The following is an 18,280-nucleotide window of genomic DNA, read 5'->3' as shown; positions in this document are numbered from 1 at the left end:
CTTTAAGGTCCTCTGCAGTGAACTATATATCCTTAGGATTTTTAACAGATAAAGAAGAATATCTTCCTGAGATGGCAGCATGAGGAGACTTTCTCGAGGGTTTTTTTTTTGACAGTGTTTGAGCTAAGCTGATCCTCTTGGGAACCCTGTTATTTCTAGAGCATTTGCAAAGGTTGAAATGGTTGGATTAGGGTCTTTTTTCCTGCCCCTGAAGTGTCTTGCCCCTTATCCCTGTGAAGATCCCAAAAGTCTTAGGGCCCATGAGGTTTAGGGACACAATCTGAGGGTAGTGTGCACGGTAGTAAGGGCAAGGCATCCCTTAGTCACACTGAATATGGCAGATGAGAAGACATGTAAGTGTGCCACACTGGCGTGATGCCCTCTTCAGACAGAACATCCATCAGGCCTTCCCAGGCACGTGTATTAAGTGACTTAGTACATGTAAATCTACTTGGAACAGTGCTGTACATGTAAGAACTTAATAGATGTTCGTTATAACAATAATAATTATTATTATTATTTAGCATCAAATTTAACCCCAGTCACAGAACTCATGAAAAGATCTGCCAGCATTGCTGAACTATATCTATTATGTACCCTAAGAGAGAGAACAAAATATATATATTGAGTCCTTATACCACAGGGATGAGTAGAGTAAATCTATTTCCACTTGGCACAAAAAATTAAAGGTAATAGCTCTGACTACTGGCAGAATCTCTTCCTCCCCCACCTGGGCCTGTTCTAGATCGGAGAGCTCTCTCTGCTGAGTTAATAAACCTTCCCCCAGAAATTCACCCACACAGAGACCCAGCAAGCTGCTCATTGTACCTGGGTCATATGAGAGCCGCTGCATAAAACACGGAGTTCTGATTACTGTCGTCTCTGCATGGTTTTCTCAGTGAGTTCAGCTAACTGATTGCCTTAGCAAGTCCTGAGCACCACTTCTGCCTGCATACTGGGCCTACATCCTTTCACTTAGGTTTTCCCAGAAAGTAACACTGAGAACCAGACAGAATGTTTGAGATTCAGAAGATGGGAAACGTGGGCCCAGAGGTAGAAGCCCCAGTGATTGGATATGTCCACCTGTGTCGTGTTTGTAAGAATAAGACACTTCAGCTTGCTGTTCCTCAGACCTTTCCCATTTCACAGGTCAGCAAGTCAGGCTGGGAAGATTCTCAGGGTCTTGGGTCACTGGACACTGTATCCGGAGGTGACCTGTGTGTCCTTGCATTTCTGTCTTAACTTCTTGTCCGTGTCATTGCTGTGGCAAGCATGTTTGGCTCTACATAAGGGTAACCTCAGACAGGAGAATATAGTGCATGTTTCTACCTCCAGAAATAGGGCCCCTCAAAATGGATGCTACCATTTTCTTGATCCTCTCCAAAGAAAGAACACAATAATATCATTTTTAGTATATTTCAGAGCTTCAATCAAGAGCAGCCAGGAAGTTCTTTGTAAAATCTAAAAGCATAAACCCAAGACTGTGAGGGTGAATGTGTGTTACACCTGTGGCCACATCCGGCACCAAGAAATATGACGGAAAGCTGAATTTATCCGTAGGGTTCACAAAGAGGTAAAGGACAGAAAGAATGGTATTTTCCTGCAGGAGTTTTGCATTAATTTCTATCCTCTCGACATTTCAGCTGTGTGTTCTGAAGCTGAGTGTCTTGCTTCATGGTCAGCACTTGTGTGAAACTTCTGGGCGAGAGGAAAGGGCGCGGGTGACAGGATGAGGCGCAGGAAAGCATTGTTCCTCCAATCTATGTGGTCATGTGCCAAAGAAACCAACTTGAGTTGAACAGACTGTCATGTGGTTAATTTGCAGAGAAAAAGAAAGGGGGGAGGAAAAAGGAGGGATGTTTCAATGTGTTTTTCATCTTGTTGATAGAAGACAGCAAAGGGAGCCATGAGGATCCACTCCCCCTGTTTAACGGCTAGCAAAACCAAGGTAGAGGTGAAGGTACCATCCTTGTGGAGACAATTTGACTAAAATAGCTAGGGACATGCTACTAAGCACCCCCTGAAGGCCGAGTAAGGCACCTTTTCTAAGAAAGAACAGGCCACAAAGACTAAGGCCTAGTGCTGGAGAGAAACCCTGGGCCCTCATGCCCTCCCTCCCCTTCCTCTGATGAAGGCTTTCCCCACACAGAGCCTAGATTCTGCTCTGCACTGTATTTTATTTATTTTAGTTTATTTCTTAGAACTGGAAGCACGTGACAGGGAGGCAGTAAGCCTTTGGGCTCTGCCAGTCCAGAGTGGCATTTGCAACCCTCCTTTATTTCTTTCCCTGAGTTTTGGGGGAGAAGAAGGAACAGCCAGTTATTTAGGAACCACTCCACCCAGAGATTAATCCAAGATTGCTTGTGGAGGTGAAGTCATGGCCAGAATCACCACTAGTTATCTTCTAAATTACTGAGCAAGTCCTATTTTTCTGAAGGTCAGTGGCAGTTTTTGGTATCCATGCTTGTGTAACACGGATGCATAACTGTGTGTGTCTACGCAGAGAGAGGGAGGGAGAGTGGAAGATGAGGACGAGGAGGAGCAGGAGGAGGAAGACAAAGGAGAGGGAGGAAAAAGACTACGACCACAGAGAAAGAGAGGAAGAAGAGGAGGTTCAAAGAAGGGGGAAAAAAGAAAAGTAGGAAAGGAAGTAAGCAGAAAAAGAAAAAAAAAATGGAATACAAGGAGGTGTCAATTAGCCACTTTGCAAAGTAATGATTTTCCTGTCACTTTAGACTTTCAAACAAGGGCATAGTAGCTTCTGTATTAGTTTTCTATTGGTGCTATAACAAAATATGACAAATTTAGTGGCTTACAACAACACAAATTTATTATTTTACAGTTCTGGAGATCAGAAGTCCAAAATAGACCTCCCTGGGCTAAAATCAAGCAGGGCTGCGTTCCTTCTGGAAGTTCTAGGGGAAGTCCATTTTTATTGTCCTTTTCAGCTACTCAAAGATGCCTACATTCCTTCATTCATTTCCATTTTCAAATCCAGCAACTGTCGGTAAGTCTTTCTCACCTCACCTCACTCTGACATGGACTCTTCAACATTTAAAGGACCCCTGCACCCACAAGGGTAATCGAGGATACCTATCCTATTTTAAGGTCAGCCGATAAGCAACCTTAATTCCCTCTTGCCATTTAAGAAAATATGTTCACAGGTTCTGAGAATTGGGACATGGACATCTTTGGAGGGCCATTCTTCTGCCTATCACAGCCTCTTATTAAGAATGTTGTAAAGGACCAGGAGGCTGGGCAGTCCCTTTAATGTCAGGTCTTAAGGAATGGGAAAAAAGCTATTTCTCAAGAAAACTTTTCCAATGGGTAAAATCTGTTTTCTGGGTAGTGTTTGGGCTCCTTCCAATGCGTGCCCTTCCCTCTTGGCATCTACACATCAGGCTGGTCTCATACGGCTATGGGCTGGCCAGAGTCTCAGAGCTAATGCACCCTTGGGTCTGCTCTTTCTTTTCCTTTCCTGCTTATGAAATGTACCTATTCCAACTCTCATTCCTTCAAAACTCTCCTTTTCTGTACTTTTTCCCCCTAGCGTGTGGAATAAATGTATGAGTGCAAAGTATTTGCATTCATTTGCGTGTAACACTTTAACTTCCTAGAGTGACCCTGGAAGACATGGTTTTGAATGGGTGTTGGGGGAATGTGTCTATTTGGGTTACTTATACCCCACTAATCCCACCACATAAACCTGCTCTGCATAGAGCCAGCCTGGTGTAAAAGTTCAGGACCATTTGTGCCCAGAAGATAGCTTGGTATGTCATTATACAAAACTATTTAAGCATCTTATGAGAGCAGTAATTTATAAAACATTTAACCCTGCTATTGCTATACTAAGATTGTATGAAGAAATACAATTTTACCCTGATGTCTGAGAAACTTCTCCACCTCCATATATGAGCCTCTAGATGCGTTTTTGTTTACCCCAGCTGTTGTTGGGATGGAAATAGGTACCTTTTTCTGAACCTTTTCATCCTCTTTATCAAACAATAATTGTACCAGTACTAGTACCACAAAATCAAGAGAGAAAAGAAGTGAGCTTGGTATGCTGGCCTCATAAAGATCATCAATACTACAAGCAAGGTTTACAACCATTTTTTTCAGGCACATCATGTCTCAAGAATCTCATTGGTCACTAAAGCAGATAGTCTCCCCTGAGAAGAAGAAATGCAAGAAGAATCTCATAATCTTGGGGAATGACTTTGAAAATGAATAGCTCAGGGTCAGGATATTTTTTCTGCTTATCTCCTTTGCCAGTTGAGAAGCAGTGGTGAGGAGTCAGAGGAGAGGCAGAATATCTGGACAGTCTGTTCAGCTTGGGGCTGGCATTCCTTCTCAGAGCCTTCAGACTCATTATTTGGAGAATGAGTCCTGTGGATGAAGGCAGCACTGAGCTATGTGGAAGACTGACAAGCATGACTCATATCTACAGCTTTTCAAGTAGATAACATGCCAACACCATGGGCCAAAAGAGTCACTGGTGGAATATCAAATTCAGGTGAGATATGAGTGGGTGTGAATTTCCCTGAAGAAGGTTGAAAGAAGAGTTTGTGACGTCCTCATGCACAAGCCCCCCATTGTGGGGCTCTGTAGGTTAGGTAGCCTAATGACCTGGTATGAAATAGCCCATGTGAATTCTCCTTTGTTTTTTAAAATCATGATTGTACTTCCAGGGGCCAGCCTGGTGGCATAGTGGTTAAGTTTGTGTGCTCTGCTTCTGTGGCCTGGCGTTTGCAGGTTTGGACCCTGGGTGTGGACCTAGCACCACTCATCAGGCTGTGCTGTGGTGGCGTCCCACATAAAACAGAGGAAGATGGGCACAGATGTTAGCTCAGTGACAATCTTCCTCAAGCAAACAGAGGAAGAGTGGCAACAGATGTTAGCTTAGGGCCAATCTTCCTCATACACACACAATCATGATTGTACTTCTAACTCTTAATAGATGGATCAAAGACAAAAGAACACCAAGTAACTGGGGGGAAAAATCACACAAAATTGCTCAATGTTCATTTCTCTTCTTCTTAGGGAAACATTCAGCATATCAGACTGCATGCTGGCAAATATCATGCTTGATTAACTAGAAAATCATGGCAGCAAAAAGTTTAAGAACAAATCAAGGGACGGATGCCTAATTGCTTGTGGACACACCCTCAATTCCATAATGATTAACCCACCGAGTTTCAAAGAATTTTCTAGGACAACCTCGGCAGGCCTTGACACAAACTGAACTGGAGCATATGGTATGTTAGTAGTGTGTTCAGATTTGGGAATGTGAAAGATAATAGGCCTCGATAATTAAAACAGCACATTTGTTTATAAGTATTACTTGATCTGGGGCATACTGCTAGAAATTTTAGCAAGCACAATGTTTCTTTCAGGACCAATTATCTATCTGAACTTGAAACACATTCTAAATTATTTCTCTCACTAAGCAGTAGAGTAAATGCTTTCTGCTGTGTGATGAGCAGGTTCAAAGTTCCCCTGGCTCATTTTGAGCGTGTAGGTGGAAATCTGCATAGCTACATACATGATGACACTGGAGATGGTCTCCAGCGGTGACTCTGCTATGTATGAAGACTGCAGTCTTGATTGACTTCAAGGTTTTAGAGGCATTTTGTGACCTCTCTAAAAGATCAGTATCCTCCTACATATGGCTACCCAGATATTTAGGGTTACTGCTCAGTAACCAAGTAATTTGCATTTCAAGATATCGACTTGAGTCAGTAGGAGAAATGGTGGATCTATCTTTCAAGATACATGGTTTTGCCAATTCTCTGTCATCCAGCCTTTAACCATTTTCATTACTATTTGTATAGACATGGAGAAATTCCATTTACATGTCTGGCCTGAAGTGAATGTCTCCAGATATATATCTATGAATTAGCCACTGGGGGGAAAATACTGTAGAAGGCATCAAGTGACCCTTGTATGATGAAATTCTAACTAATGGAATAACAGCAGGAGTTCTTTAGAATAGACGTTCACAAAGAGCAGAGCGGAGAGGATAAAAACTGTTTCAAGAATTAGTCCCATGAGGCCTTGTGAGAAGACAAATTTCCTATTTATTTGGAATCCTTGATTCTAGAAACACATTGGGGCTTACAGTATGCATAAATGGCTAAGCTCATTCCAATAAAAAGAACATGAAAAGAAAACTAGCTCCAAATCACAGTTTGAAAGATGGACATCTGTAATTTAACTTTCATTTACCACTTGGTATGTAACGACATGGCTTTAAAATATGTGTGCCTAACAGCCGTTAATTGAGAGCACATCAGATATTGATCATGGGGTCATCTGATTCCTTGGTCTGTCCTGGGCTTGGTTGATAGACAATCCGAGTGACAATTTATCCTGGAATTTATCCATATCTACAAATCAGTTACCACCTTCTGGACAGAAGCTGTTTTTTATACTTTGAATTCACTGACAAATACTTAAATGCAAATACTTAATACTAAGGTGTGATATATTCTTCTATAGTGGATATTCAGATTACAAAGAAATGTTTTCCTTTCATTCTCCTGTTATTATTTACACATTATTTAACACCTCGTTAGTCATCTGACATTCATTTAAGAACCTGTCACGTTTGCACTTGGCTCAAAAAAAGAACCACTCTTTACCCCCAAATGCTGATAGCTACCTACACCCAAAATTGCTTTGGTGGAAATTGATTTTCTGCCACAGATCATGAAATAATCAGAGAAATACAACATAAAGCAAATATTTACCCCCACAGGGGAGAATGGAGCTCAGTTTTATAATGGACACCAGCAAAGTCCGTGGTTTAAATTACCGATTAACAAAGGGTTCATGAGCTCAAAATTAAGTTATTCTGTTTCAAATCAATCACTGAGACCATCATTCTGCTTATTGTTTTGACTTCCTAACAAAGGTTTAAATGAGGACTTTATGTGCTAGTAGGGAGCATCAAGAGATCTGCTCTTTTGCAGACGTGCGTGGGCTGGAGGGGTAAACATTTAGGCCATTAACCCAATTACAATGAGGAAAGTATTTTTTCCAGAAAAAAAATCTTTACACAAAAGTCCTACAAATTCACAATTGATCTATTGTCTGGGGAAAAAATGATAAGGAATACAAGGTGGGGTACATTTAGAAAGCACTAGATTCGCTGATGCCAGAGCCATCCTGGAAGCGCCAGGCAGGAAATCTGGAATTACCCTAACTCTTCTTCTCAGTGGCAGGCACCAGAATTGGGGAGAAGGGTCCAGAAAGTCTATTGCCTTTGTTAGTAAAGTGCATTCAGAATGTGGTTTTGAGAAAGAGCAGTTTTCCTCTGTCACTCAGCTTCATGTTGGGTCACCACGCCAGCGCTGAGCAGCTCTTCGATGGCCCTGTCATCGTATCTCAGGACCTCCTTCAGGATGTGCGTCGTGTGCTGCCCAAGCAAGGGAGGCGGCCTGGCCTCTGACATCTTGAACTTACTGTATCTCACAGCTGGGCCTGTCAAAGGAGGAGGAAAGCAGGAAGCCTGTTAATGACTAACCCTAGGAAACGAATTACCCAAGCTGCCTGGGGTGTTTTCAATGGATGCCAAGAATATCACTGCCAGTTACACCCTTTCAGATGCACCATCGTTTTGGAAAGAAATGTACTGTCACATGTGGCTTTTCTTGACTGTGCAGTGATCATCTGACCTGCGCAGTGGTCTTCTGACCTGCCCACCACCATCCAGGAGCTGCAGGTATGTGCCTGGTATGTCCCAGGCCTGTTCAGAACCTGCCAGTCCTCTTGCAAAGACTTTTGAGGGTAGGTCACTCCACTGAGCAGACTCTCTGGGGCCAAGCAAACAATGACCACGGGGACACAGCGTCTCTCTGAAGCTGGAAATCTGACCGCAGGTGAAGGTAACCCCCAAATTTTATTCTTGAGTGTCTACCGCATAGTTCCAAGACCTAGTTCAACAGACTGCAGATGAACTAAACCCAAGCCAGACCCTGGCTGAAGGCTTTTGGTGGTAGAAAATGTTACATGTGTAAGTTTCATTGTCAGGGAGACTTGGCTCTGAGTATCAGCTCTGACACGTCCTAGCAGAGCCATCTTGGACAAATTACTTAACTCCTCTGAGCCTATGTTCTACAATTAAACTGAATATGATAGTGTTTACCACATAGACTTGATGTAAGGACTTAAAGGAGATAACGGACAGAAAGCACCAAGTAAGCATTCCCTAACCCACAATAATGCACAAAACCTGCTGGCTATTAGGATGACCAAAGCTGCCACAGCCTCTCTCTTGACGCTCCCAGTCCAAGAGGAAAAGGACATTTATTGCCAGCTCATTGCTGAGCACTCAGCCACTATAAACAGAGTAACTGAAGCAATACTTTCAACAACTGTTGGGCATGGACTTTATTGTCCCCATTCTTCACAAGAGGACACTAAAGCTCAAAGAGCTAAGCTTTTGCTCAAGGTCACATGGCTAATAATTAATAGCACCAGGATGCAAATTCAAGTCCATTGGAACTGTCTCACATTGAAGGCCATGCACTTTCCATGACCTTAGCGGCCTCTTCTTACTTCCTACTCTTCCACGGACAAGCTGGACCTACACTGGGGAGCATGCTATTTCAACAGATTTTACCTTTGTTGCCTGATTAAATAAACGGTATTTGTGTTGGCTGTCCTTTACATCTTATTTGATTAAGCTTCAGGAAAACAAATTAGATAGTCACAAGAAGACTACAAAACAGTGCATTTCTATCTCATAAACATTTTTCCAGCTTACTCTTGATTTGGGGAGCCCGTAGGAAGAACAAATAAAACCAAAGCACATGTAGGTCACAGAATGTCAGTCAGTGAAGAGCAGATGTACTTTGAGCTCTTTGCAGAATTTCATTAATAAAAAGTACTGTTGTAGAAGCCACTGTTGCTGACGATGGAGGGGACAGACCTCCTAAGACCATCAAGCCGCACCTTTGCAGGACACATACCATCAACTACAGATACACAGCAACTGTCCAATGATGTCCAGAGTCATCCTTCTCTGAAGCTCACTGAAATTCATTTTTTCTTCTCCTACTTCCTTTTAAATGCCCAGGGCATGACTGTTTTTTCATGGTTGGTCCCTTTTCAGTCAAGGAGCACACACTGGGAGGCAGGGTCCACTACTCCCCTGAGAAAGCTGATAATTTGATGTTTGAGAGATGTGAGCCTTGCTCATTGCTGTCTCACACTTGGTTCCATTTTGACATTAATTAACAAGAGTTTTAACCTAAAACTTGTCTTTCAAAAGAAGGATCACACTGAGGGAATACATGCCTGAAGTCAACGTCATGTGACTTTTCCAAATGAATTACCTGAAGAGAGACTTCCAGCGGGCTCACTCGAATATGCCAAGAATCTGGGTTGGAACACAGCTAGTACCCTTCCTATTTCTGCAGCTGCTAGTAGTAGCAGCAGTAGTAGCTACCATTTCCTAAGAACTTAGGTGTCAGCCACTGTGTCAAAGGCTTCACGTTCGTTGTCTCATATGATCCTTACAACAATCTGGATGGACATGGAAGGTAAAGGAGGTTTAAGGCAAAAGGGTCAGAGGTAGGGTTCAGGTTAGGAAATTAGAATAAGTTGCCTAATGTCACACAGTTAGGAAATGAGAGTCCGTTTCCAAGTCCAAGTTTGTCGGGTTCAAGAACTTGGACTTAAAAAGAACAATAATTTGTTGAGATGAAATTCACATAACAAAATTAACCATTTCACAGTGAGTAATTCAGCGGCATTTAGTACATTTGTGAGGCTGTGCAACCACTTCCTTTATCTAGTTCCAAAACATTTCCATCACTCTAAAGCAAAAGCCTCTATCCATTAAACAGTTGTTTTCAACTCCCCCCTTCCCCTAGATGCTGGCAACCACTAACCTACTTTCTCTCTATTTTGGATATTCCATATAAATGGAAACATACAATATATACCTTTTGCATCTGGCTTCTTTCACCTAGCATAATGTTTTTGAGATTCATCCACATTGTAGCACACGTTGGTACGTAGAATCTGGACTTTTAACCTCCACGTGGTGATGGTATGAGGGAATTCTTCAAGTCCAGCCACACTAAAAGGCAGTTCAACTGTGTCACTCCCACCATACACCATTCTTTCCTGGTAGCTTCCAGATCTATACTGAAGACTGTGCTATCAGTTTAAGATGAAGGATTTTTAGCACTTTGCGCAAAAAATCTTAAAGAATTTAGGTTGGTAAAATGGTATTTCTTAGTAATTTTTTTAGACTTACTACAATAAAGACACCTGGAAAATACTGTATATTTGAAAGCATATGCTTCTCTAAATAAATACATGTTATTAAGCAAACCATACCAAAGTTCAGGAAATTGTATAGACTTTTCCATACGCCCCTTCAGAAACCAGGTATCTTGCATATGATTGATTTTAGAAAGATTTTGAAGCTGGGGTTCATCCATGTAATTTAAGATCAAAGTATAGTATATGTATGTGTACTGTATTTAGCAATTTTCAAGTTGTAATTTCTTACAATTTATTAAATAAAGTATTGTTTTGCCATGTGGTTTATTAAAAATGAAAATTTGCAGTTCTTTAAAAATATAAAATCTATATATTATATTGATATATTATAACATATAATATAAAATATGTAAAAATATTATATCTACTTATCTATCTATATATGCAATGGAACAAATAAAGTGATATCCAGATTCCAGAGAAAGCTAAGTTCTCATGAGTCAATTGAAATTTCCTGTTTTTGCAGCCCTGTGCAATAATCCCATGTACCCGGGACACCCCTCCCAGTCTTTACACAAAGGAAATAACGAGTTCTTAAAATACATTTGTTTCAAGAAGTAAAAAATGTTTGACATATTATTTACATCTAAGGTCCAGAAAGAATGAATAACCTGATCTTCCGTTAAAAAAAGATGAGCAGATAAGTCACATGTTCTTAAATGACTTTTTGGCGAAGTAACATCCATGTTCACATATGCTTTCAAACACCAGCACGCTGTGTGATGTTGAGGATTCTTCAAGTCCCTGACCCTCAGTCTAAAACGAGTTGACAATACCTCTCGACGGTTGGTTTGAGCATTTGAGAAATGTAATCTGAGTAATATTGAATATAGGTAACAATCAAAGAAATGCCTATGGAGATAATAATGAGACATAATTTTGTTCACAAAACTAGCAAATCTTGTGGCTATTTTGGTTTGCTTTTAAGAGTTTGGTGACTGGTAGGAGTCTAAATTGGTGAAATCCTTCCAGAAGGAAATTTGTCAACTAAATGTCAAGAGTTTTAAAAGTGTCTACACAGTTGGATAGAGAAATCCTGCTTTAAAATTTTATCTATGGATGTTGTCAGGAATGTTGACAAATTTGATAGGCAAGGATGTATACAAATTTCCAAATCTACTTAATACTCCTAATACCTCTCTCCTTCTCACATGGCTTTCTAATATATCTTGTGAGGGTTCTTCACGTGGAATTCTGTACGTTTTTTAAAAAACTTCTCAATCTGCTCTTAGCTTCCACAGGTGCCCTTGTTAGAATTAGGTGTCTAGCAATTCATTCCCTCATGTATTGCCCCATAGGCCTATCTCCAACTACTTCCTTCCAGATAAAGAGGTCAAATAGCTATAATATTGGAAAAAATTAGGAAAAAATGTCCAAAACTTGGGCACTGGTTAGATAAATTACAGTACATCTGAATGATGGCAAACTATACAGTAATTTAAAGTTGTATATTTTGGAGCTTTGAACATATATATTGCCTTCACTTTCTCCTGAAATACCACTTAAATAAACGTATAGAAGTTAAACACAAAACTTCATGAGTGAAAAGAATAGGAGGGAGCATCACTATTGAAAGATATATTTTAACAAATTTAAGAAAAACACAGCTGGAATCAAGTTGATGAGTAAAAGAGGTAGAGAATGCTGAAGCCCAGAATATTCTACAAGGAGATGAGAGGAAGTAGATGTCAGTTTGTCTATTTCATTCCATAGGAGGCTCTGATCTTAAAATCAATGGTTATGAGAGAGACAGACTCAGTATAAGTAGGACTGAAAGCAGAAGAATTGAATATCTCAATGTGGACTAGTCTCACTAGTTTCTAACAGAAACTAGAAGAAAGTGAACTTTGCTTTCAAATTTCTAGATGAAATGCTGTTAAATCTAGCATTGTGTATCCAGTCAAATGATTCATCAAAATGAAGGTATTTTCAAACTTTCAAAGATTAAGTTTACTAAGTAAGTTTCCTGAAGCTCATGCCAGTAAAACTTTGGAGTAAATGAAAGAAGAAGAAAATTTTGGTACACAGTGAGGACAAACCAAGGAGTCCAGGATGGAAGGTCCCAGGATGACAGCCTGGACCTGGAGAGTCAACAAGGTAGAGATGGAGGAGGACAGAAGTCTTCAAAAGGGGAGTCTAAGGAGACAAAAAGAGCCTTAACCGTACAATTAGTACAACTGAAAGGTTGGAAAAATATAATACTGAGATAAAATTATATTATGTAAGGGAAAAATAATTAGAATAGAAAAAACTTCAAAATTTGCATAAGAAGGTCAAGAGCCAAATATGAAGCAAATTACAACGTGGCAAGATTTTAAGTACTTGATGGAATATAAACAAAGAAAATCCATTTGACCTTGATGCCAAGAACATTCCAGTAACACATGTTACCTGTGCATCCTCTATAAGGTAATCTAGCATAGTGCATTAAATTGCCTACTTAGTTGTCTGCATCCCCTACGGGGGCAGGAAAATGACAATTGTGTTTGCTAATGGGCCCTGGATGCCTTTCAGTGTCCCACAAAACGAAGATAATGACAAGCATCATTTCTTAAACACTTGCAATGATTGTGGTCTATGCTTTTTATTTGCATTATCTCACTGAACTTTTCGATTCATAAAACAGAGACCGTTATAACTCTCCTTTTACAGATGAGAAAACTGAGGCCCTTTAAGGGATTGGTTAGTTTGTCTAAGGTTACCCAGCTAAATAAATGATAGAATCAGGACAAGATCTCCTCATGTCAGACTCCATGGTCCATGCTCTGTCATTCAGTACAAATTTGTTGAACTAATGGTTGCTAACAATTAAAGATATTTGAATAAATACTGTTTATGTCATTTTAATTAATTCACTTATCCACTAATTCATTCTAAATTTACTTTTTGAGTATCTGTCTCTGTGTCAAGATCTGGGCTGTGTGATCTAGATATATATTAGCAAACAAAATAGACCCGGACCCTACTCTCATGGAATTTCTATTCTGATTTGAAAGACAGACAATAAACAAATAAGTAAATAAATAAATAAATAGTTAAAATTTTATAGAAATTATTAAATTGTTAAAAACATAGCTGAAAAGAGAACAATATTGTAGGCACAGTGAGGAGGAGCCGTGGTGGTGCTAAAGAGCTATGCTAAATGAGATGTGCAATGAGGCCAAACTGATTAGATGCTCCTTAAGCTGAGCCTTACATAATTTGACAGGTCAAGAGTGATTCTAGATGAAGTTGGAGGGAGCGACAGAGAAGAGAATGCACAGGGATTTAGAGGCTACCATAGTGAAGTTGGATCTTGTTCTGAGTTCAGAGGGAAGCCAGTGGCGCTTTAAGAGCAGTGACAAGACCTATTATGGAATACTCTTGTTGCCAGAAGAGAACACGATAAGACAAGTTTGGAGGTTGTTGTGGGTAGATCAGAAGAGATGATGGTAGCCTGGATCAGGATGGTGCCTGTAGAGTTTGAGGAAAGTGGATGCATTCGAGAGCTACTCTGGTGATAGAATGAGATGGTTTGCTGATGGATTACATGAGCCAAGGTAGTTGGGGAGGGAAAGAGAAGCATCAAGAAGAATCCTGGGTTTCTGGGTTCAACAACTGGTGGAGCCATTTACCAGATGGGGAAGACTGCATGGACTGCATGGACAAGGTTGGGTTGGGAGGAAACAGAAGTCAAATGCTCTTTTGGACATGCTTCTTTAGGTGCCTAAGAGATATCCAAGGAGAGATGTCAGTGGGGCTTATCCCAGTTTGGAATTCTGGGAGGAGTTTTGGCCAGGATATATAAATTTAGAAGTTATTGACCATCTAAATGTCCTTATTCCAAAACAATCTATTTTCAAGGCGCTTGTATTTATTCCAACATCCCTGATGCTGAGGTTTTAAAGACATTGTGTAGGCAGCCTTTTCTCTACCATCTAAGCTCTGTATCAAAATCAATTGCACCAAAAAATGCTTTGTGTACACAGGAAGCAAATTAAAAGAATGAAAATTAATCTCTGTAGCTCATAATTTCACAGATAAATGCATTTCTTTCAAAGAGATTCTATATTCTTGGCCTTAAACAGACAAATCTCTATTGATTTGAAGGTAGAAATTAGAGAAGTTTTAATTTTGAAAGAACCATGAACTCTGTGCCCCACGGAAAGAAGCCCAGAGTTCTCATAGACAGAATCATAGCCACTTAGGGATAAACTAAGGTGGGATGTTTTTCCTCTGCCATCACAAAGGCAATCAAACTGGAAAACCCTGAAACAAATGTACACCACAGCAAACTCCAGCACAACTGGTACCAAACCTGGAACCCCAAGGCTGTCCTTGTGATGGGACCACCTGGTCTAACGATTGGTGTCAAAGCCCTGAGTCTCTTCACCCCTCATGAGGAAGGGAGTTGGGTGGCTATAACTACCTCTAAGTGAGGACTGTGTGTCAACGGCCCGTGGTCCCCTGAGGGGCGATCTGTAAGATTCTAGAAAATTGATGATGCCTGTTGCTTCAACTACATGTGCCCATTCCTGGAAGGCTGAACTGAGAAACCTCATGGAACCTAGAGTTCAAGAGCTGGAGGCTGACAAAGCACAAAGGTAGATGAGGAGGAATCCTGTCACAGTCTCTAAGTCACACATGATAACATGTGAATCTACTATTTAATGAGTCCTTCCTGTACATAAGGCCCGGGGCTGGGTGCTTTGTATTTGTGATTTAATTTAATCCTCACAACAGTCTTAGATAGGTTTTGCATTTACTGATGTATTTTATTCCTATATCACAAAAGAGGAACTTGGAGCTCAGAGAAGTTAAAAAATGTGCACAAGAGCACACAGCAGATGCACACATACATTTGCTGACTTCATGGCCACTGTTTTCCAGAAGCGATACAGCAAGGTGGTTAAGAGTGGGTTCTGGAACAGAGTGTCTAGGTTCACATCCTGGTGCTGCCATTTATTGGTTGTATCTCCTTGGGCAATTTATTTAATCACCTGAGCCTCAGTCTCTTTCTCTGTAAAATGGGGATGATAAAGTTGTAAGGATTTAAAGAAACTCCTTAGACCAGTATCAAGCCCACAGTGAGTGCTCAGTACATGCTGGCTGCTGTCATGATCTTTTGTTCTCTGCTGCAGTGCTCACCTTAGCAATCTTGAATCCTCGAGCTTTGGTCACCTGCTAATTTCCAATCTAGGCTTCCCAGAACATGGACAAGGTAGTTGCATTTTAAATCCGTGACAGCAAGTTGGGGCTAAAAGTTTTAATCTTTAAAAATCCTTGGGGGCTGACCCAGTGGTATAATGGTTAAGTTCACATGCTCCACTTCAGTGGCGTGGGGTTTGCAGGTTTGGAATCTGGGCGTGGACCCACATACCACTCATCTAAGCCACGCTGTGGCAGCATCCCACATACAAAAACAGAGGAAGATTGGCACAGATGTTAGCTCAGGGCCAGTCTTCCTCAAACAAAAAGAGGAAGATTGGCAACAGATGTTAGCTCAGGGCCAATCTTCCTCACCTCCCCCCCCAAAAAAAATCCTTAATAGTCAAGGAAAAGGAAAAGCGAAGAAAGAGTTAACCATTGCTTAAACACATATTATATAAGAAGCATTTTTCAAATGTTTATTTTCTTTATTCCTCCTTACAACTCCCCAAGACAGATATTTCTTCCTCTTCCTACAGACAATAAAAAGGAGGCTAAGGGAGGTGAGACGATTACTCAAGTCACACATCTGATAAGTAGATACTTAATGTCTCAAACAGCATCAGAACACACATCAGAAATTAATTTTATATGCTTGAATTTTAACAAGTTACATTAGAAGGAACTTTGAAAATATGGGACTTACTTTAATTATGTAACACTTAGTATGTACAAGACACTATTGTATGTATTTTACACACCTGATTCACTCAGCCCTAGGATAAGGCCAGAAGGTACTATTATCATCCCCATTTTACAAATGGGGGAAACTGAGAGATATAGAGGGGAAGTCACTTGCTCAGGGTCACAGAGACAGTAAGGAGCAGAGCCAGCATTCACACCCTGACACTCTTACTCCAAATCCCGAATCTTTGCTCATGGGCCACACTACCACCTGGTGAAAGGAGGGCAGCGAAAGAAGAGAGAACTGTTTAAGTTTGAACTGAACTCAGGGGTCTTGGAGTAGAACATGTCAAGGACAGATTCAGGACTCATCTTCTGACCAGTCTGTTCTCTCCATCTTTCTAGATCACAGCTCTGCTGGATTTCTTACATAACATGTACTCATTACTACCTCATCTTTTCAAATTAATTTGTCATATGCCACCTATTTCCTTGTAGAAAGTCCTGGAATTGCAGCACCATCAATACATTCCAGTTTCTCCTGTTTCTGAGTCAGGCGATGCTCTCCAAAGCCTTCCTCCCTACCCAGCCCAAAGGGAAAGAAGCCTTCACTGTTTTCTCTGCAGAGGGTTGTCTGGTTCAAGGCACAGGGAGGGCCCAGTTCTTGGTGTGCCAGAGGATTCCTCAGACTAGCCCTGTAGTGTTTTCCATCCGTGGTCTGAGGCCCTTTAGTAACAAGACCCTGAGTATTTTGTCCCATCTCCTTTTAGAAGCCTTCCATGATTCTCTTAGGCTGAAAAAGGAATCTACCCTATCTATGCAGATGTCCCAAGCTATTCTAACCATATACAGAATTCAAGCTACATTTCGACAACCCAGACCAACTTAATAATGTAAACAGTTGCAGGAAACAGAGGTAGCCAGAAACATGTGGGAAACCATAATGAATATTCAAGTAATGGGAACATAATATCAAATCATCACTAGGGAGGGACCTAAACAGTCCTTTTTTCCCCTGAACTCCATGCACCTCCCATCTTGATGATGCATTTCTAAAGCAACGAAGCAAACTATTGCTCAACATCACAGCTCACTGGCACATGATCAAATATTAAGGGTTAAATCAGTTAACATAGCCGGTCTGTCTGATCATAATGGCAGCAAGAATGAATAAAATTAAAACTAAGTGTGTGGGTCTTTTCTTTTGTTGTTTTTTTAATGTCTGATACGGGTGTCAACTTTTAAAAATATCAAGAGTACTTAAAAGCAAACATCTGTTTTATAATATGCAAAATGCTATACCAAACGTTTTTATTTTGACTTCTTTGGCCCATTGCTAAGATACATGCTGTAGATACCATTTAATCTTCAAGGCTTACTAGTGTAATAAGAAGCTAAACTTCATTTTATTGAAAATAATGATAGCTCCAGTACTAAGTTATTTCACAATTTCCCCTCCACTGCTTGAACTCATCATCATAACAATAACAATATTTTTTATATGGCGCCTCTCAGCCATAGCATCCAAGGCGCCAAATGGAGCCATACAGTTAGAACACATTAAACCCATTAGATGTGAGATAAAAACAGATAAAACCATTTAAAGTAGTGTGGAATGGTGGAAAGAGGCCACAGAGGATAAAAATGGCTTTGGAACTCTTTAACCAAAGAACTCGATCTATGGCACTGCTTATGTGGTCAGGCATCTCAGAAACTCAGGGCGACATGTGGTTTGTACCACCAACTTGGATGGGCCACCCCAGTCTCACCCAGAGTTCAGAGGAACCATTTATCGCTACTGCTGTAACAAACTTTAACTCAATATTTTGTAACTCAATAGAGGGTGCTTCAAGTGCGATTACCTATAAGAGCATATTTTCAACTGCGTTGTGGTAGTCATCAGTGTTGTCCATCAAATTTCCAATTTCCACCTCCCAGAAACATGGTAGTATTGTATGTCCTGACCCCTTTCATGATGGGTGGCCATGTGACTAGCCAAAAAACTTTGAATAGGAGGGATGTGTATGTCAGCTCTACGCCAGAACACTCAGTTACTGATTTAAGACCCTCTAGGTCTCTCTGGTATGACAACTTGGCAGTATACAAGGTGATGACTGCTCCACCAGCCTCGGGCCCTTTCAACCCAAGATGGACATGCAGTGGGAGCAAGTAA

The 18,280-nt window shown here is 40.7% G+C and overlaps 1 protein-coding gene across 18 annotated transcripts in view; it reads right to left on the bottom strand.

The window, feature by feature from the left end:
• Positions 1 to 18,280, bottom strand: part of SUGCT (succinyl-CoA:glutarate-CoA transferase) — a 749,025-nt gene that overhangs the window by 62,723 nt on the left and 668,022 nt on the right. For 15 of the 18 annotated variants that reach the window (XR_011437729.1, XR_011437726.1, XR_011437728.1 and 12 more), the window contains one exon: positions 6,058 to 7,482. The exons of the other annotated variants lie outside the window; for them this stretch is intronic. Coding sequence is in view for 9 of the 15 variants with exons in the window: in XM_023638963.2 (XP_023494731.2) it covers positions 7,319 to 7,482 (164 nt within the window). In the remaining 6 variants the exon portion in view is untranslated. Of the gene's footprint in view, positions 1 to 6,057; positions 7,483 to 18,280 lie in introns of those variants that run through there. 18 annotated transcript variants of the gene reach the window in all.

The sequence above is a fragment of the Equus caballus genome, chromosome 4, assembly GCF_041296265.1.
Source record: "Equus caballus isolate H_3958 breed thoroughbred chromosome 4, TB-T2T, whole genome shotgun sequence".
Lineage (NCBI taxonomy): Eukaryota > Metazoa > Chordata > Mammalia > Perissodactyla > Equidae > Equus > Equus caballus.
Note: the sequence above shows the minus strand (reverse complement) of the source record. Positions and strands in the feature narration are given on the sequence as shown.